General features: G+C 38.2%; 1 protein-coding gene across 1 annotated transcript; it reads left to right on the top strand.

The window, feature by feature from the left end:
* Positions 1–3,991: 3,991 nt before the first annotated feature.
* On the top strand, positions 3,992–17,773 carry spopla (speckle type BTB/POZ protein like a). The gene is made up of 12 exons (XM_083922033.1): positions 3,992–4,129; positions 5,273–5,356; positions 9,777–9,894; positions 10,410–10,531; positions 10,802–10,953; positions 11,102–11,229; positions 12,348–12,525; positions 13,057–13,112; positions 13,313–13,435; positions 15,479–15,621; positions 15,725–15,778; positions 16,273–17,773. The coding sequence occupies exons 3-12, from the start codon at positions 9,817–9,819 to the stop codon at positions 16,415–16,417; spliced, it is 1,179 nt and encodes a 392-aa protein (XP_083778159.1). The 5' UTR covers positions 3,992–4,129; positions 5,273–5,356; positions 9,777–9,816; the 3' UTR covers positions 16,418–17,773.
* The last annotated feature ends 3,864 nt before the right edge of the window (positions 17,774–21,637 follow it).

Raw genomic sequence — 21,637 nt, 5'->3', positions numbered from 1 at the left:
ATTCATTCTGAAGCCAAAACATGCACCAAGATTAGAAATGTGACAATCAAACTGATATGAAAGTTTTGAAAAAATTACAGTCTTGGAATTTAGGTGCTTACAGCCACTAATTCAATTTCAGCGCTTTTAAAAGAATAGCAGATACATCCAATTAAATGATCATTCCTATTCTTGAAATGTTGGATGTCGTCTGTGGACAGCCTGTTTCCCTGCCCTTAAATTAGACGGATTCAAATTCCTGTTAAGCATCCCTTTATATCTTCAACTGTGATCTTATCATCCATCCCTTCTACTTCAAGATGTGTCAGTGCAACATCATATCAAAGACATTTGATGTGGGCTTCAGTATCAAAATGTGACATTTTGTTGCTGTTTACAGTATATTTGGCCAAACCCAGACTGGCTCACATAGGTGTTTCGGTGTTTGTCATCACAGACTTTACAGTACTTTGTCCATGAATGCAGACTGATTGGTGCACAGGAGCCATTTATCGCTCATTCTGCAGAACAGTGTCCATCCATCTGAAAGGGAATTAGTTATCACAGGCCTACAGGGATCCATTATAGACTATTGTTTCAGAGAATGGCTTACCCCAAGCTGCTTTGTGTTTGCTAGACGAGAAACATCACAAGCACACAGAAGAGACAGTGTGAAGGCAGGCGGAGAATGTGCTGCAGTGGGGGGTTTCATCTATCATATACTGTAAGCTACATTATGAGGCTCCTTTCTTTCTTTCTTTTTATCTCTGTCTCTAGCCTATGAAGATAGGCTATTATACACTTATAATAGGGAGCTGATGAGCACCACTCTCACCCCCCCCCCTCCCCCAACACACACTGTTTGCATCTCTTCCCACGAGGACCCTCATGTGTCACGTTAACAACGTAATTCAAACTCTTACCTAAACCATGTCCATATAAACCCTTTACAAAGAAACAGTAACTTAAATTCTTAAGTCCAAAAGCAACTCTTAATCCTTAAATTTTTAAAGAAGCAACAACCTGACAAAAACACACCACCTCCCAATATATCTTCATTTTAAGGCTCAACCTAAAATACGATTTTGTTTTGTAAATTCAACCTCATCAGCTTCGTTTATTTACAGAAAAGGAAAGTGCACAATTTAGTGACATGACATTTCACATACAGATCTGACCAAGTAGCCTAATGGACTCACATTTTATATTTATAAGTGTGATATAAGCAGTAAAACATGAGGCCTACTTCACTATCAAAACAAAAGCCCTTTGTCTGTATAGCCTAATGGTCCCTTTCAGAGTTACTGATACATTACATGAGTGCGTGGAACTACAAACTACTTCATATTGGTGTCTTAAAACAGTATAACGTTTGACTAAAAAAGAAACAACCATTGACAAGAGTGCTTGATTAATTGTACTTGGTTCATTTCATATTATTGCCATGATTATTGCCATGGTATTATTGCTGATATTATTTTTACCTTGTAAGTCTGTGTGTGTGTCATCATTGTAAAATGTGGTCCTGGGGACACCTACTGTAGCAGGAAATAACACACAGGTCATTTTGAGTATTTTGCTTGGTGTTTATATATACACTGGAGAGTTAAAAATTAGAGAACAAAGTATTAATACTTGATTTAATCGGAAATTTTTATTTTTATTGTTCAGAATAAAAAAATATATATGATATAATATCTGTATGGCTATACCACTACTAGCATGTTCTTTGTTTTGTTTTTAATTACCAAGGCACTTCAACAACAACAAAACTTTATTTTGAGTGAGCAAAAGAGAGAGAGAGAGAGAACAGTAACCACTCAAAAATGAATAGGAAATGTAGAGGCCTTTGCTTTGAATGTATTCAGCACATTTGCGCCCACAGGACATCACTACAGTTTGGTAACTGTTTTGCATGACATTGTCTTGCATGGAAATTGCAGGCTGATTGGTAGGCAATTGCAGTGTAGTTATTGCATGTTGCCGAAGAAGGTTCACATAAACATTTGCATTCACCCTGCCATGTAGCTGAACAAGAGGCCCAACTCCTGCTGCAGAAAACATCCCCCGAACCACCACACTTCCTCCTCCAGATTTAACAGACTTCTTTACACACTTTGGGTTCAGTCTTTCCCCATCCTACTCCAAACAGAATGTTTCCCATCAGACACAAATAAACTGAACGCACTTTTTATTCTTTCTGCTGATGAGAGGATTGGTCACTGCAGAGTGGGCTTTCAGTTCAAAAAGTCTTAAACGGTGAGACACAGTGTGCCGAGACAGATTCTTGCCCTGTTCAGCAATGAACTGGCGAGCAACTCCGCTGCAGTGTTGAACCAACTACCCATTGAGAGTCTTTGCATAATCCTGCTCTCTCATGTACTTGTTTCACATGGGCGACCAGCCTCCAGCCGACGAGGGGAAAATCAAGTATTAATAATTTGTTCTCTAATTTTGATCGCCAGTGTATGTCTGTGGTAGTGTCTCAACTGTGCGAGATACAAGATGTAGTCACAAAAAGTTGCACAGTGGGGATCAAAATGAAGGTAAAGTTGAAAGATCGGTGTGGTCAGAGAGAGTGAGTATTTTTCCAGGTGTTTATACAGTATGTCTTCCTGTCTGTCTGTCTTTGGACAGATTTTGTCATTGCAACCGGGAAAAAAACGGGAAAAAATAAAAAATACAGTCAGGAAACTTTATAGATGTGTAGTTGTGATCAAAATGAAGGCTAAATTAAAAAATGCTGTGATCTGAGCTGGGGGCTAGAAGTAGGAAAGGAGCCCCAAACTTTACTCCTGTGGTCTGAACAAGATACAGTCACAAAACTCTACAGGTTTATAGTTGAGATCAAAATGAAGACCGAGTTCAAAGATGGGTGTGGTCCAAGCAAGGACACCGGAAATAGGTGGGTTACGCCACAGGCCCAATTTGGTGTGATGGTGTCTCTACAAAGAGATTCTGTATGTGAAAGTAGAATAAACAGGCAAAAGGATAAGATTTGGTTATCCTAGTGGAAGCAGTCTGGTTTCTGTTTGTAATTTGAGTAGATGAAGCTCTTTTTTACCAATCAAGTTTGAGCAGGTTTTGGTTGCATGCAGCTAAACAGTCCGTGTGGAGAGCAAACAAGGTGAAACACACTGACTGTCATGCAGTCACAGAACCCCTGGACTATTGTCTGATGGTGATTTAGCTTTTCAATAGGCCTAGTTTTTTATTATTATTTCATCTGCATTCATATGCAGATATCTGATTACAGACGGCATCACTCAAATCCAAATCAATTATGGCGTCTTGAGTTGCTAGTCGGACCGTAAACAATGACTGCAGCTTGGAAGAGAACTTGGCCTGGATATCCCCTGGCTACACCGGAAAACCAGAAATATTAGCAGTTGATATCAACATTGATGGTTTCCACTCAGGTGCTCCTTGATTTCACTCACTCTGACAAAACTTTCAATTGGATTGCAGATATTTATATTTATTTATATTTCAAATACAATATATTCCGACCCAAGGCCAACTTCGGACACCTCAGTGACATTAATCAATCATCCCCATGTTCTTTGAAGGTGCCCCAGCTATTAAGCCTCTAGGCAATTGTAGACCAAATTTTACTGCATGTGATATCCCAAAGCTCAGGTTTTTTTTGGTGCCTCAGCCTATTGTCAATGTACTTGCCATCAGGCAGGTAACCGATGGGTTCTGAGATTGATGTGATCCCATCACAAGACAGTCTTTTATTTTCTATTTCATTGTAATTGATTTGACTTGGTTTTATTTATCTTTTTTTTATTTTTTTTTATTTTATTTTTTTTTATTTTATTTTATTTTATTTTATTTTATTTTATTTTAATTGTATTTTATTTCATTTATTTTATTATTATAGTCTACTAAAGTCTGGATAAGCGGATAAAATGAGATGAAGCAGGATGTTATCCAGATTCCGCGCATGCGCAATGGATATATTTTCTAGCCTGGTGAGCTACCAGCCAGCTAGACAGATGTAAGCTAGCACAGATATAAATTAGACAAAGAAACCTTGTGAAGACACTGAGTGAAAAAGAGTTTAAAGTAACGGAGGGTGAAAGGAGCAACTGTGATACAAAGCTATATGCGTTATCCGATATATATGGAAGTATGAAATTGAAAGGTACGCCGTCACCACGTCTTTTTAAACTTTTTGTGAGCAGCCAGTGCAGAGATTAGCTTTGGGCTAGCTGCTATTTAGCCGCTGTTGTTTTCCTACCAGCAGATTGTACCAAAACGTGAGGGTTTATGTTAGCTTGGTTAGTTAGCATCCTGTCACGGGGATCAGCAAAGGGCCTTTGTTTTACACCGGCTAATGGGGGGTCTAAACAGCACATTACCAATTTAACTTGAGCTATCCTGTGGTAGCTCGTGTTGCAACAATGAGTAACGCAGCTAATGTAAGTGAGCCTGGTGATATGTGGACATATTCATTATGTTAACATGTATTGTGCTAAGATAGCTCAGTGTTAGCTGCATTTGCGGTCTGAGGCTACAGTGAAGTTAACATTAATCTTGGTAGTGAGAACATTAATGTACGCTAAATACGTATTGGACACAGCCTTGACAGATTTTAAATTAACATTCGCGGGCAAACTTGGAAGTATAAATGAAGACAACCCCGGTGAAGTTAAACCACGAAGATGATATTGATGATGGTTTGGACATTAGTATTGATACTTTAGCTAATGTTACGCTAATATTGAGCTGTTGCTTTCTAGTAATGTCGATGTTTTGTATTAAGGGACACGTTAACATACGCTCCAGTTTAGCTTACAGGCTAAAGTAAGCTAATTAAAGATACAATCATTAACTTTCTACTAATGCAAACTAGCTCACGTTATGTCTCCTGATAGCATCATGTCTGTTGTGTGTAAAGACCCCAGCTAATGTGTGAGCCAAACAAAGTTGCAGGTGAATATTGAGTTAGCTAATTTAACAGGCTTTTATAGGCCGAACAATTAGTTACACGCTAGGCAATACGATAAAGGATTTAAAACACAAATCAGTCAAACATTTAACATGCCTAAGGCCTACACTACCGAAGTGGTATATCAATCTGCAATCTTAACGTTAACTGTTGCCCTCAGTTTGTAATAACGTGGCACCCTTAACTGGTTTGGAAGCTGTAATTTTCTAGTGCTGTTAATACCTGGATTTGGCTTTATTGCCAGATGCTTCAGTAAGGTGTTAAACATTTAATGACGTTTGTATAGGTACATCAGGTGTATTTTCTAAACCTAATGTATGTTTTTATTCTTCCTAGAGTGGAACATGAAGATGGGACCATGAAGGATCCTGTGATAACTTAGAAAAAATTGCATCTTTGTACATTCCAACCATTCAAGAGGTGACCAGGTTTCATTTCCTTGTTGATGCTGCATGATTCAGTTGTCATATTTACCATTATAGCTGAATGTGGTTCAGTTGCTGCAGTGTACTGCAAAAACACTTGTCGAGGCTGTCATTGCAAGCAAATACGAGTATATTTGCAAGGTCTGTTACTCCATTCCATCAATGGTACTTCATGTGATTTATAATCCAAGACACAAAATGTCCTTTTATTCTCCCTGCTAATGTAGTCATTAATGCACATTATCTCACAATTGTATTATACATATTCTCAAACTGAGTATTAAAAATATAAACTGAAATTTATAAACTTAAATAAATACAAAGAGTAATGTAAAAGATTTTAAGGTAAATAGAGAAAAAAAAGTTGTAAAGTGGCCTAGTGAATACACATACAAAACAGTCATGTTACGTTTGAGTTAAGTTTTACTCTGGGAAGCAGGGATTCTGTAACGCATATTGTAAATCACATGGCAGGACACCGGCACAGAAAGAAAGTGAACTCTGGTGAAGAAAGATGGTTGAAGAGCAGTACAGTATTGTCTCTTGCAATGGAGAGACTTTTTCTTTTGTTACTCTTGCATCAAGCCATCTGCTGGGTACAATATGTTACTCTGTCAGAAGTAAATATACAATTGTCTTGCATTTGAAGGTTTTTCCTTTGCTAGTTGCTCAAAAAATATTCAACATTCTGAACCAATTTTAGAGATAAAATGAAATGTGCTGAGACTTTAAAAGAGGATGTGCCCCCTTAGCGTCAAGTGAAGAGAAAACATGAAAGACTTACAAATCAAATTCTACTATAGCAAACGTGCCTGTGTGAACATGGCAGTTTTTGTGTTGGCTTTGGTATGCTGCTGGCTTATAAATCGTGTTTAAGTGAAATTAGATTTGCACATTTCCACATGGAAAAAATTCCAGTTATGACCAAAACAACATCTTGCATTTGCTTTAATCACTAGCCCTAACCTGGCCCAAAGATTCTCAACCAGGACTACTGCTAAATATTGTGGAGCAGCTCAACTAATTTAAAAAAAATAGGAATTATGATTTCATTAAAAAAATATCAGCGTTAAAACCTGGACACTACAGATTGCTGTTATGTACAGAAATAGATTGTGAAAACCTTGGGGAAGTGCTTGAAATCATAATCACATTACTTTTCATAATAAAACACTATATTTTAGGTTCTTAGATAAAGAAAAAAAAATCAACCGGAGAGTGTCTGCTTTTGCCTCTCTCAAAATGAGAACGACTGCGCTCGAGCCTCGTTTGCCATCCTGCGCATGTGAGATGTGTTTATCTCTTCTGATGTGTGCCCGCTGATGGAACCGTTTCAATAAGTGTTCGCTTGTAGACAAAAAGTACAAATTAAAAAACAAGGTCTAAATCCTTGAGCAGCTTTCTGTAAAGTCTGCAAAGAGTACATAGTAATAATAATAATGCATTGTGTTTATGGGGGCCTTTCCTGAAAAATATTCAGCTTTTCACCATGGGCGAGTACGTGCTTTGCGCAACACTGAGGAAGCCTTAGAGAATTAGGTGAACCTTTACGTTTTTACAACATTTTAATATTTTTTTAATATTATAATCTCGTTTAAAAGGGCATCAAAGAAACCTTTGTGTATAGTATTACTAATATAAGATTATTATTTCCAAACTCTTCTTTCTTAGCCAACAGTTGGAGACCAAATGTTATATTTTTATATGTTCAAACCAGAATAGATGGTCATTATAAGTCATCCAATATTGAAAAGCATCCCAAAAGTTTTAAGGTGAGTTGACTACTCACATTGTGGTGTAGGCTATTAGAAATTCATAGGCAAAATTCAAAATATTATTAAATATAATTTAGGTTAATTATCATTGTATTGAGAGGTGTTTCAATTTTTTTTGTCCTCCCTGTTTACACACAAACAAGGCAGAATATTAGTAACACCTCTCAAAATAATGCACTTCAGTACAGCACCACCTTGATGGCCTCAATGCTAAACCAAACATATAGACATCATAATATAACATTTTATGGCAGAACAGTTGTATTGGATTGTACAGATGTAGCTAATAAAGTGGCTGCTGGGTGTATTTTCTGTATATGCAATTTACCACTGCTTTAAGGTGCTGTAAAAGTTTGAGAATAAACATTGAAAGTGCTTGAATTAGACTTTAGAAAAGGTGCAGGAACCCTGCAGTTAGTAGCTATCAAATGCACCTCAGTAGGTACTCAACAGTGTCACACAAGATGTTTTTCACAGTGTGTTTCCTGTTAAACTTCCGATCCTCCTTCCTGTGCTCATTAACAAAATTAAATGATTAGAGACTATACCCAATTGGTGAGAAAATCTCTGCACATGATCCCAACACACAAGTGGAAACTTAAACAATGTCTTCTCGGGTGTGATACTAACCTCAAATCACACTTCAAGCTCAATATGCATATGACACCACTAGGGCTGTGCGATATGATGATATGTATCTAATGATGATAGAAAACTGTATCATTTCATATTTTTCTCTATCATTTATCACGTGGTGTCATAAATCATTAACTTTACAGGCTGAGGGGTGTGTGAAGATGACGTGAGCCGAAGTCACTCTGCATTATTAGCGCGACCATAGACTGTGTTTCTCTTTTCATTAAATTGCAAAAACTCAACTGTAAAACACAAACAGACCAGTCTACACACACCAGACGCACGGCACACACGCTGTGTGTGTGACACCGACACAGGCTGCAGTGTTTCAGTGGAATTAATAAATGATCAGCTAATTAAGACTGTGCCGATGAAACTGTGCTGAAAAAACAGTTCTAAATATACCATCAGCTATTGTCAAAGAAAGATATAAACAAAGCACTTATGTATATTACAATAGATACTTTTAATAAGATGACCGTATCAGAAATCACTCGGTAACCGGCGGCGTGACCGTGCAGCACTGGACTCACATGCACCTGCCGCTGTCCTGTGTCAGGCGCTCACCACCTAGAATGAGAGGGTTTATTATGTTCACAGTGTAATTAAAAATAATAGTCCTAGAATGTACTGGGAAAACGTTTTTTTGCAGTTCACTGTTATTGATAGCCTACATTTAGAAAGACATTTAAAAGGCGTGAGTGCGTGTGTGTGTTACAGTAAATGTGCTATATTGTGATATACTGTATATTGTTATCAGAATATGAAATGACTTATATCATGATATGAGATTTTGGTCATATCGCTCAGCCCTAGACACCACTGTGATATGCCACCATCACCGTGTTATGTAACTCACTTTAAAGTATTTTTTGGCCTATTTTATGTCAATATTGGGTATGGAATGTACTAGTGGGCAAATAGCCTTCCAGTATACATATGTAAAGAATATTAGATTATGTTGTATGACAAATGCTATCATTCCAGGAAACAAACAACTGTATTTTTTTCATGAAACATAAATACGTTCTGTCCTGTCATCGAGCTAGCTTCACTTTCACAAAGACGGTCAGTCTCATGGTGTTGTAGTACATTTTGATAACAATACAAATGTTTCAAATTCAACAAAACTGATTTGACTTCAGCTCCCTTAGGTATTGGGAACGATAGGTTCACCATTTTTGCAGTGTATATTACAACAATAGTCAAGTACCCTTATGAACATTCAGACAGGCTTTACTTGATGTAACTCCTTTTCCTACTGGCCATGAAGAAAACCCTGCCTAATGGGACAAAATCTACTGTCTTGTGTAGATATATTTTCCACAATATATATGAAGACCTGGCTGATGGTGAGATAGGCAAATGTGTATCTTCCAAAGTTAAAGTAGTCTTAGTACAAAATTCCATGTTTTGGTTACTGAAGCTCAACAAGAGCACACGGTCTGTCACAGAGCTCATCACTTACACTGAATGTACGTTAAGGGGGGATCACTCAATGGTTCAGACAGACCAGAGGAATGGTTGTTGCTAGTGAGACGATATGTTTCAATGTTTATATGGGCACCTGTTGTTTTAAGACAGACCAATCCTTTTAATGCTTTTTTGCTTTTGAGGGTGTGAAAGTTGGCTGCAGCAATTGGTTGTTATTTGAGAATAGCTTTGCTTAACGTGAGGAAGTACACAGATATGGCCACATAGTCAGTGACTGAAATGCCAGCTGTGTCTTTAGTCTTCAATTCTACCTTTAAGTGGGCACTGTTTTTAGCAGCTATACTATGTAGCATGGACACATTTGCAATGCTTATCTCTACACTTACTGAAACCTACCCTAGAAATAGTTGGTGGTTCCTCCTATCCCATAGTTAAACTAATAACCAATATGTGGTATCAGGTGTCATTGAAGTACAAGACTTAAAATAGGAAAATGTATTGCATATGTGTAATTGTTGCTGTTAATTTGTCCCTAATCAATGTTACTTATTGTTTCCTTGGAATGATTAGTGCTTTAAGGACAAGAGTGAGTGGTATCCCGAAACCAGTGATGTCACGGGTTCCCACCCCTCCTCCTCCTGGGGAGATGTCAAGTGGACCTGTGGCAGAGAGCTGGTGTTACACACAGGTATGGGCATAAGTGAACTCATCGAAACATGTTCTAGGTGATATAATTTATCATGATTAAATCATTTGCAGCTTTTTAGTTTCCTCTCTATGTTAATATGCCTTTTTTGCAGCAGCAGATACTTTAACGTGTCATGGTAGGAAAAACAGAGGTGTTAACATTTACAATGGGTCATTTCCAGCATGAAGAATACCAGCACCCTGAAACTAAAGCAGCTAAATGGAATTCAGCCATCATTTAGTTATTTTTTACTTGGTGATTTTCCTACTGTGACATGTCGAAATGTCTTCTGTCAAAAAGGCTCATACTGTTTAATTCAAATTACTGTAATCTATGGTGGACAACCACACTTACTGGACTATAGTATGTGAACAGCCAAATGTTAAACTCTTGTTAAACTTGTTTTTAGAAGTGAAATTGTCATGCCAAACCATTATTCCTTAATTATGTTTTTCTGCAAATGTAAAAACCCAAAGAGCTTTGGTCTGATGGTTATGCATATTTTTTCTTCCAAGGTCAAAGTTGTGAAGTTTTCCTACATGTGGACCATAAACAACTTTAGTTTTTGCAGAGAAGAAATGGGGGAGGTGTTGAAGAGCTCAACCTTTTCCTCTGGTCCTAATGACAAGATGAAATGGTTAGTAGTTTAAGAATAAGAGTTTGGGGAAATCGCATTCATCCACTTTCATGCTCTTGTATTTCCCTGAACACAAATAATAATGTGACTGAAAAGTTTGCATGTTTTATTTTACTGTGGAACTCTGCACACAAGTGATAACAAGAGAGAATTACCCCTAGTGGCTCGGCACAGTCTTGTGTTCTGACAGAAGTGATACAAGCCATTAAGACAGTCTTTGTTCTAGTTTGCAATGTTACTGATGTGCCGTGTCATCTGTTCTCTTGCCAGGTGTCTGCGAGTCAATCCAAAGGGACTTGATGATGAAAGCAAAGATTATCTGTCATTGTATTTACTTCTTGTTAGTTGTCCAAAAAGTGAAGTTAGAGCAAAGTTCAAGTTTTCTTTGTTGAACGCTAAAAGAGAAGAGACAAAAGCAATGGGTGAGTACAAGCAATCGGAAAGTCACCACATCTTGTTATGCTGTATATTTTGTTTCCCCCTTAAACCTCCACTTTAATCATTGCTCTTACTTGCAAACAAAACAAAGGCAATGTCAAGGCATTTGCATAATTCCTTTTCTTATTACAGAAAGCCAAAGAGCGTATAGATTTGTCCAAGGCAAAGACTGGGGCTTCAAAAAATTTATAAGGAGAGATTTCCTCCTTGATGAAGCCAATGGACTCTTACCAGATGACAAGCTCACCCTGTTCTGTGAGGTAACTGTTATATTATTGCTTTCACTTTATTCTTAGGGGGTGCAGCCCTTTTGTTTATGAATGCTGAAGTTTGACTAAAACCTCGAATGATAATGCAGAGCGAGTGCTGAGCAATATGAACAAAGATTTGTATTGTATTTTTTAAGATTCTGTTTTATAGTGGCTTATTCTTCTGTCAAAAGTACATAGGCATATAAAAACATTTTCATCAGTGTCATTTGTAAATGCACAATTATTAGTGTTACAAATATTTTTCTGTCACACATTGTTGTGTGCTATGGTGTTCTGCCTTGTTACAGCGGGTTATTATCTGCTGTTTATTTTATAACCGTTAATAAGAAGATTATGCAGAAGGGTCACTAAGACACATCTAAAGCCAGGTGTGATACAATGTAATTACAGCCATCCTCTTGTAATTGGATCACCCAAGATGCATGTTAATGTTAGGGCCTTTTGATGAAACGTGAAAATCACATCACCGTTGGGTTGAAGCATTCATACCCCTACTGTAATCGTAAGTGAATCAAGGCTAGTACCTCTTAATTCTTGTCATGACCAGTTTACACCTCAGTATAAGCCACCTTGCCATTTAACTACAAACACACTGTTGGCATTTGCTTCAAATGGCATTAGGCTCTTAAGAAGTAAAATGCTTCCACCATCTTAAATCCTTTTCAATGATGCTTGCTCTCGGAATAATTGAATTCAGTGTGTCAAGAAGAATAAATCTCTTCTAAAATGTTCTTTCAAGGGACAAGTTAAATGAAGTGTCTTGGATTTGATGTAAATGCATTTGGCCAAATACTGCCAGGACCAGACAGTGTGCCAGACAGCAGTTAGATATTCAACAATTTCAAGGAAATTGCCACTTTGATGAACAAATTGTGTTCCAATTAAAGACAAAATGCCTTTCCTCATCAATTAGGTGTTTCAACAAAGTTAATTCATTTTGGTTTCAGCAAGAGTACTCAGTCTTGAAAACATGTTTTAAAAGGAGCAAATTAAAAACAAATTAGACTGTTTTCCGAATGCAGTAAAACATATTTGCTGCGGGATTTGTTTGGATAGTTAGCCTCGATGAGACCGCTTCAAATCTTTGTGATGTTTCTCATGTACAGGTAAGCGTTGTCCAGGACTCTGTTAACATTTCGGGCCAGTCAAACATGAACATGCTGAAGGTACCAGAGTGTCAGCTGTCTGATGACCTGGGAAACCTGTGGGAGTGTTCACGCTTCACAGACTGCAGCCTCTATGTGGGAGGGCAGGAGTTCAAAGCCCACAAATCCATCCTTGCAGGTAAAGACCATCCCCAGCCACATAACTTTAGCTAGCAGCAACCAGGAGAGAAGCCCCCATAATAGACCTAGCAAGACATGTCAATGCCTCTTCTTAATAGTCTCTCGTGGAGAGATATAAGCACCTCAAAAGGCTACGGAGGTTCTGTATTTCTTGCTTGATTTGTAGCGACCTAGTTCTGCAATGGGCGCTAATCCCTACTACCCCTGCTTGGCCCTGCTTGACCCAGATGACTGTAGGATCCAGGAGATTGAGAGACTGGCTCTCTGTTCCAGCTTGTCGCCATTAGACATAGTGGCTGCTGCAGTGGTCAGGGGAAATGCTGACAAAGTGGCAGCTAAACGGATTTAGCCAGATTTTAAAACTGTCAAAGCTCAATACATGTACAGTATAAGACAACTTTGTCCCATGGTGTTTAATCAAAGCTCCTTTTATTTTCTTCTTGCCACAATGTTAGTGATGAATACTGATTTGGTGTACCAACATGATTAATAAGCTGTTGACTGGTCATTGTATTCATTTTCTCGACAGCGAGGTCGCCTGTCTTTAATGCTATGTTCGAACATGAAATGGAGGAGAGTAAAAAGGTAAGAACTACTTACAACTGCTTCTTGTCGTGGGTCACTCTTTCCTCACTTTGACTGTTGCACAATTACTATACTTCCTACATATACAGTAATTATTGCTCAAAATGCCTTGTCACTCCTAATTTGGTGATAATGAATCTGCTCTTGTGGCTGTTTTGAGTTCAAATGAGTTATACAGAAACTCTTGTGTTCCATTGCAGAACCGCGTTGACATCAGTGATGTAGACCCAGATGTCTTTAAGGAAATGATGGGCTTCATCTATACAGGAAAAGCCCCAAACCTGGAGAAGATGGCAGACAATTTGCTTGCAGCTGCAGATAAAGTAAGGGCCCATGTTTAAAGTATATATATAAAATATAATTCATAAGATTTTTATCTATTTAATTGTCTGTCAAGTTCCTATCTATCATAGTGAGTTCAAACAATGGTTATTGATCATATGACCCACTAATGAAAGGACTTGTTCCCTCTTTGTTGAGTATTCCAATCTGTGTATCTGATTTGACATTCCCTCACTATATTCAAATGTGTTGCCATGTTAGTGACGCGGCTGACATCCGCTGCTCTTCTGGTGGAGCTTGTCACTGCCCGCTATGCTGCGTTTCATTGTAATTGTAAATCGGGAACTTCCAACTTCAAGTTAAATGTGTAAACACTTTATCTTAGAGTCCTGTGTTTAGTCAAGTCCTAACCTGAAATTGTGTTTACAACTCTTGACATTCACAAATACGTTGCTGGCTCTTTTTGACCACTATGTTAAACACTTGGGCCTATCAGCGCTACCTTTTTTACAAGGTATTATGTTAAGTTGGTATTAACATCAGGTCACTTTAGCACTGAAACAGTATTTAGATGTAATCTGGTCATGGATAGTCATGTACCTCACTGTTTCGCCAATTGTACAGTACATGTTTTGGAGCATGGAGAGGACAGCACTGTATGCAAGTCAATGAGCCTAAATGACTAATAGGATCTGTTGTGTAATTACACAGCTGTTAGTCCTCATCTTATGTGACATCATTTCAGTATTGATAACATATAAAAAAAACTATAGTCTGTTTCAGTCTCATTATTAGAACATGCTTGTCCAGGGTGTGAGAAATGTCAAATCCAATACAGCGCAGTCTTCTTTGTCTGTGGAGACTGTCAGATAAGTGCTGATTCAGGTTAACAGAAATGATTCAGTATCTAGTTAAATTCATTGTAGGTGTGCATCAGTAATGAGCATTTCTATTCCATTTTCTTCGTTCACAAACACTATCATATTAACTGAAATTAGATTAAAGTCTTGGCAGTATGGAAACATGTTTTATGACTTAACTCAAAGCAGTGTTTTGTTATAACTTTGACATAAGATAGTACAGTACAACACTATCACATAGTTGGAGATATCCAAGTGATACTTGAATTTATGTTCAGTGCCTACTTTGGATTTTCTTCCACATTTTATAATGTATAATGTACACATTATGTAGCCCTAATTTACAGCTCACGTTAAGTTGCATTTCTATCTCTGGACCCAACAGCTAATGGTCTGATGACAATTTAGCCTCTGGGGGCAACTGCAAGTATTTAGAGGTTTCCAGTGTAGCCAGTGGTGCAACTTAACTCCATCTCCATTTTCAGGACTTAAGAGACAATCTCTCTAGTTAAACCTTTGTTACGTTCCTATAGAACTCCATATCAAAATGACTATTCATGGTAACTAGTGCAACCTGGAGGAGGCCTGGTCTTTGTGACAAGGCAGGCACAGAGTAAAATAGACAAAGTACTCTGGAGCAACTCCAGAGCAATGGCAAATATATTAAGGCCATTTTTAAAATTACAGGAAAAAAACAGTAGCAGACAGCTTGGCTTGCTACCCGAGCTAAACGGAATTCAGTAAGGGCAGCAAAGCAAGCAAGCAACGCTAATTTTACCAATTTTTTCCCCAATCCACGGATGTCAGTCGTCCAAGTTCCAGCCTTCCCAAATCCCTGGCCAGAAAGCTCCACTCTTCATTATTTCTAGTGTGTTCAGTTTTGGTGTATAGCTGATGGGTTCCAAGATTGCATTTCGATCCATCAGTTCTGCCTCTTTTGCGTTCCACACAAACTGTTTACCTACATGCAACCAAATCCCTCTCACACATGATTGGTCAATTCTACCCAGACTACAAATGTAAACCGGAACACCCCCAGTACCAAAATCTTGTTCCGTCGCCTACAGATTCGGCATTCATAGACCATAGTTGTGGTCATGAAACATTTTAGGAACTGATTACAGCTGTAGCTTTTCTGTGTATTCATAATAGCTGAGACAAAACCTCAAACCATCCAGGGTGTAACCACTGCTTTTTGTGTCCCCCTCACTCCCCCCACCTCAGTATGCTCTGGAGCGTTTAAAGGTCATGTGTGAAGAGGCCCTGTGCAACAGCCTTTCAGTGGAGAATGTGGCTGACACCCTCATCCTAGCAGACTTGCATAGTGCCGAGCAGCTCAAAGCACAAGCCATAGATTTTATCAACAGGCAAGTATCACAAAAAAGAAAAAAAAAACCTCCAGTGATAAATTCTTGCTGCCATTTCTGTTTACCAGCCCTGAATGCTTACCTTTTTATCTCCTTGCCATAGGTGCAGTGTCCTGAGACAGCTGGGCTGTAAAGATGGAAAGAACTGGAATAGCAAGTATGTAATTAGCTGATATATGTGACACAAGATTAATAACACACTCTTATCTCTTCCCCCAACCAGATGCATTAGAATTCATTGTTTTAGCCCAGGCAGACAGAGTGCTATTTGCCTTTTCAGTTTGAAGCACCATATCTTTGTATCCAAGTTTATTAATACACTTGTACCTGGATAAACCCTGGAAATGGAATATTTGTCGAATTTTCAAAAGAAGGGAGGTGGTCGCTATGGGAAGTTTTTCTTTCAGATGATGTAGTGTCTTGTCAAAGGACACCTTGAAATTTTGAACTTTTTTCCATCTTTGTTGTATTCAACATTTGACGATGTCTAATCCTACATTAGTTTCAACCTATGCACAGAAAGCACTAATGACACTTTTCAAATTTACCATGTAACTCACAAATCAAGTGCCCCTTATTTGCTTTGTCATTACGATCTCATTTATGTTTATTGATTTTTAATGTGCATATTCTCATGTCCTGTGCTTACAGTCATGCTACAGATATAATGGAGACTGCAGGCTGGAAGTCAATGATCCAATCCCATCCTCACTTGGTAGCCGAGGCCTTTCGTGCCCTGGCTTCAGCACAGTGCCCACCCTTTGGTCTTCCCAGGAAGCGTCTAAAACAATCCTGACTGCCTGACTGTGCCCCAGGACTTTACTGGAGGTGTGAAGCATGGGTTTACAAAGGAAGGACTAGCGAGGGTACCACTCTTTATTTCCACCAAAACTGAACACACTTGAATAACGAAGAGTGGAGCTTTCTGGCCAGGGATTTGGGAAGGCTGGCACTTGGACGACTGACATCCGTGGATTGGGGAAAAAATTGGTAAAATTAGCGTTGCTTGCTTTCTTTGCTGCCCTAACTGAATTCCGTTCAGACCGGGTAGCAAGTCAAGCTGTCTGCTACTGTTTTTTCCCCTGTAATTTTAAAAATGGCCTTAATATATCTGCCATTGCTCTGGAGCTGCTCCAGAGTACTTTGTCTATTTTACTCTGTGCCTGCCTTGTCACAAAGACCAGGCCTCCTCCAGGTTGCACTAGTTCCCATGAATAGTCATTTTGATATGGAGTTCTATAGGAACGTAACAAAGGTTTAACTAAATGGGAAATATTATATATTTGTAATGTTTAGCCCGTTTTGTGACTAGACATTAAAAAGCATGAACACTTTCAGTGCAAGGTCAGTTCTTTACACTTTTTAAAAAAATGTGTATGCCCCATATTGATGGCACCATTTCTATGTAAATTACAGTTGAACCATCTTCAAAAGACCAGTGTACAAGAAAGTTTGTTCTATTGCATATTTGTGGGGAAAAATTGTAATCTGCCATGATGAAGACCCAGTGTCAATCCTTATACTACACGTAAGACAGAAAAGTGTCTATACTTTGGCCCTAATATATTAAAACATTGGAAATATGGTATTTACTCAGTCTCCCATTGAATGACATATTCCAGATCATATGTCTGTGAACTGTTCTAGATTAAATTTTGAGAATTTCTGTACTTAGTATTGCCAACTTGCAAATATTATATATTCTCAATATACTGTGGTTGACTAAAAGTGGAGAGACTAATGCATGGTCATGTTATTGTCAAAGAAAGTGTCCAAGTACCAATTTTGTTTTAAACAATTTTCTGCAATTACCTGACATATTTGTGCAGGATTAAATGAATTGAATATGTGCAAAAATGTCCTCTAACATGCTTGGATATTTGTAGGATGCTGAGCATCACTTCTACTGGCAATGTTATTCTGTGTTTGAATAGGGGGGGTTGTCATGTTTATTCAGTCCGTCTCGTATGTAGTGTGGTGTGACCGACACTTCAGAGGATTTTGTAAATTAAAAGAGTAGCATCGTTTTTACATGATATTACTCATCATTCAGAGTCATGTTGAGATGTTGAAACTTCTTTTGTTTGGAAGCAAAAAAGATGAAGTTGTCTGCAAGAATGCCTGCATTAACCCATTAAACCATTTTCCAGCAGTCTGAAGAAGCCCAGGTTTTTTTGTTGTTGAAATCATAGAGATTTCAGTTAAAACAAGGGTGATTGTTATTATTCATTCCATTTCTTTTTGATGGTCATGTTAATGGATGCGAATGTCACGCAGAGGTGATTTTTTTTTTCCTTCACTGGTTTTCTCTTCAAAAAAAGATTAGAAAACATTTTTATAATCAAAAGAAAATGTGCTTAAACTGGATTAGCATAGTAACATGTTAAATGTTAAACCTTTTACAGCACATGAAAGGATTTTTTTTCCCCCTCTTGTTTTATGTGTGAATGCTCGGCAAAAGCTCTAATTAAAGTGAACACGAGGCCGCTCTTTCCTGCTGGAACAGAGACATCTTCATCAGCAGCTTGCTGATCCTCGTCCGCCCCTCTCAGCACAGATCCTAGGAAACGACCTGATAACATCTATGCTTCAGGACGCCTCTCCAACCTTTTATCTTCCTCCTTTCGCTTTCCTCCACTAACTGTTATACTTGAAAGAGAAGATGCCTGCAGTGACGTTGTCACAATTGAAAATGTGTTCTGTCATTTGGATGATAGAAAAAGAGATTGTTAAAGAGACATTCGGCAATGACACTGGGCCAGAACATTAGATGCTTTAATATGAATATTGGCTTGGTGAATTTTGTTTTTTTTATATGAAAATACCCTTGTCATATGTGTCCAGATAACCGCAATAGACTGTCCTGACTTACATAAGGGAGAAGAAAATTTCCACCATAAGGAAGTGACCAACTGAGACAAACGGAACACTGTTATTAATCTATAATGCTCATTGTAACCCATGAGGTATTTTGGGAGATGCTTTAACTATTGTGCTTTCCTCAGACTCATCGGGTTAAGTATGTAGTTCCCTTTGTTTACCAGAATGCGTTTTGACAAACCCAGTGAAGGGTCCGGAACTTGTAATATCCAGCTGTGAAGTACGTGTGCTCTGTAACTGGAGAAAGCCTTTCTCGACTGTGAGCTTTTGCAGAAAGACTTAATTAACATCTTCAAATGCAACATGTCTTGTTGTTGTGTGACACCGCAGGAATAGGAGAATGTAAGCATTTTCGCCTTTTGATTATTTTCCCTTTTGTGGTTGTTGCGTGTCAATCCAGAGACTGTTGGAAAAACGCAGCAAAACCTGACATTTACTGCCAATACCCTGCTGCACTGAAATAAAGTCACTTGACTCATTGGTTTCAACGTTAGTGATGCCTCCTAAAACATCTCCTCAAGAGATATATGCAAATTGTCCTCTGAGTAAATTACATATGAGAATTGAGCTGTATAGATTAGTCAATTACTTTTCAACCATTAAACTAATCGCCAACTATTTCTGTAATCGGTTTGAGTCGTATATAAGACAAAAGTCAAAATGATCTGGTTCCCGCTTCTTACAGGTGAATATTTTCTGTTTTCTTTACTCCTCGACGGTAAACTGAACATCTTTGATCTGTGGACAAAAAGTTTTGATGGAGAAAATAATTAGTTGCAGCCTTATAGCAGAATACTAATCTGTATAATTTTGATATAAATTGTCAGATCATCAGTGAAAATCATCAGGGTTTGTTGACATTCCTTAGTTTTCCCAGGATGTGGATGTGTGCAGCAGGAACGCCTGGTGTGACTTGATGCCTAAGGAGTGGGTGCCTCACTCTGATCAGATAAGAGTAATGGAAGCGATGAAAAGACCCCTGTCCCTGATGGCCACTGCAAAATGGATGTGCTCCCTGAGGTGTACCTCTGGTATCATCCACGCCTGTGGACACAGATTTATTGGCCATTAAAAAGCTACACTGAAATGTACCTCTTAAATGTGTGTGTTTATCCTGTTGAGCAGTCCTTGTAGGAATAAAATGAAACAACTGTGAGCACCGACAGACTGGAGTTGACTCAGTTTGACAATATGCTGTGAGCCAGGTTCAAATACGGTTTAATGCCATAAAAACCTAAATTGAGCTTTACAATTTCATTTTAACAAAATGAACCCCCTATGAAATCAAACATTCCAAAATGAACATTTGTACTTATACTACACACACACACGCACACCAGTGCTCTTTTTTTTTCTTTTTTTTTTTCTTTTTTTACTATTTTACAGGTCAAACGGTTTAAACAAGATTTAAGCAAGCAGGAAATCAAATGCTACAATTTGCAAGGATTACAAAAAATGGAAACTAGAGCAATCTATAAGCAATAAATATGACATCTATCTACATGATATCGATTAACAAACACCAAAAATAAGGAACAGTATACTTGACATATTTATCTTGGGGAAAAAAAACAGAATAAATTGACATTGTTTGCTCTGAATCCATAAGTAAACACGTTTAGTTTTAGAGTTACACAGTAATACACAGCTTTTGCACAAAGGAGTAGAACTAAAACATCAACATAGATCAACTCAGATTTAGTCATTTCATAATTTTATCATACACCTCTCATGTGTATATTGTGACCGGATCATTTACAGCTGATGGGGAAAGACATGAGATACAGCAAATAAAGTAACATTGACAGAAATAATTGTCATGTGATTAGGCAGTGGCACATGCCCTAGTCTATTAAAATCCTGGATATTAACACAATTTATGACATACAGTATGTTGATGGTTTCCAAAAAACCTTTTTTAAAACTGTTGAAGTGATTGCTAAGTAAAAGCAGATTTCACCATTTACTACAAGACTGGATGTTATCCACTTCTACACAAAAGTCAGTCATTTTAAGCCGACTGTACAAGTGGGAAATGTATGACATTTTCAAATGTAGGTCCCACTTCTCATTAAAATTCCAGACGGATTTTGTACTTTTTTTGCTTTTGGTTTCTCCACTCTTGGTCTTAGGTAAATGAAATTTCCCAGGCTAATTAAAGCCTATTAAAGACAGGTAATGTCAGGGCTGGTGGCAGGACCATGACAAAGTGCTGATAATTGTCTGCCAGACTCACTAAATCCACCTGTCCTGCAATTATCGCCCCCCACCCCCCCACCCCTGACACATTAATCCACTGCGGGGCCGCTCGGCAGGCTGATGCCTCAAAGTGCATCCTGCAAACACAGATGTTGGATTTCAGACTAGTTTAGCATACACATGCCTTATGATGATTGCAGCAGAGAACCAGCACATTTTAAGGAGCACACATCTTAAGGCAGCAGCCAGGTTATACATGGATGGGTACCTACATGTGTAGTGATTTATGATTATGCTCTCTGCTTGCTTTTGGATTAGAAATGTTGGATCAATTTATTTTGGCATGGGCACATAATCAATCAGTTCACTTTTCCAGTTGCCATGAGAGAAAACTAAGAGATAAAATATAGATTGTAAAGCCATATGAATTATTCAGAGCTACTTGAGAAAATACCAATTGATCAAGCTAATCTGAAATAATAGACTCTGTCCTGCCTGTGTTCTGTTAACAGTAACAAATTAGCTCTACTTCCAAGGCAATGAACGGACCATTTTAACTAATCAGTCAAAATGAAGTGACGTTTCAAATGTGAAATATTTGATTTTATGCCCCGTGTAATAATAAATCAAATGTCTTGGTATTGTAGTTTTTAACATGATTCAAAGTCTTGTCATATTTCATCACATAACTGTTTAAATGAGATGAGGAAATTGTTTGATAATGTTGGCATCAATGCAGCCCTGTCTGGCACAGAAGCCAGCACTTCCAACTGGGGAGGCTCCTTGCCTATAGCCTAGCCTTGAAGAAAACATCTGGACAATATGTTAATTATACCAGTGGTTTACAGAGAACATGTGCTGTTGTGATGGGGGAGGAGTCACCCAGGGTTGGTTAGCAAGCTCTGAATCCCAAGTCAACCCCTAAAACCAAGTCCCT

The sequence above is a fragment of the Echiichthys vipera genome (assembly GCF_963691815.1).
Source record: "Echiichthys vipera genome assembly, chromosome: 10".
In the NCBI taxonomy this organism is placed as follows: domain Eukaryota; kingdom Metazoa; phylum Chordata; class Actinopteri; order Perciformes; family Trachinidae; genus Echiichthys; species Echiichthys vipera.
The sequence above is the reverse complement of the archived record's forward strand: the minus strand, read 5'-3'. Positions and strand labels throughout refer to the sequence as shown.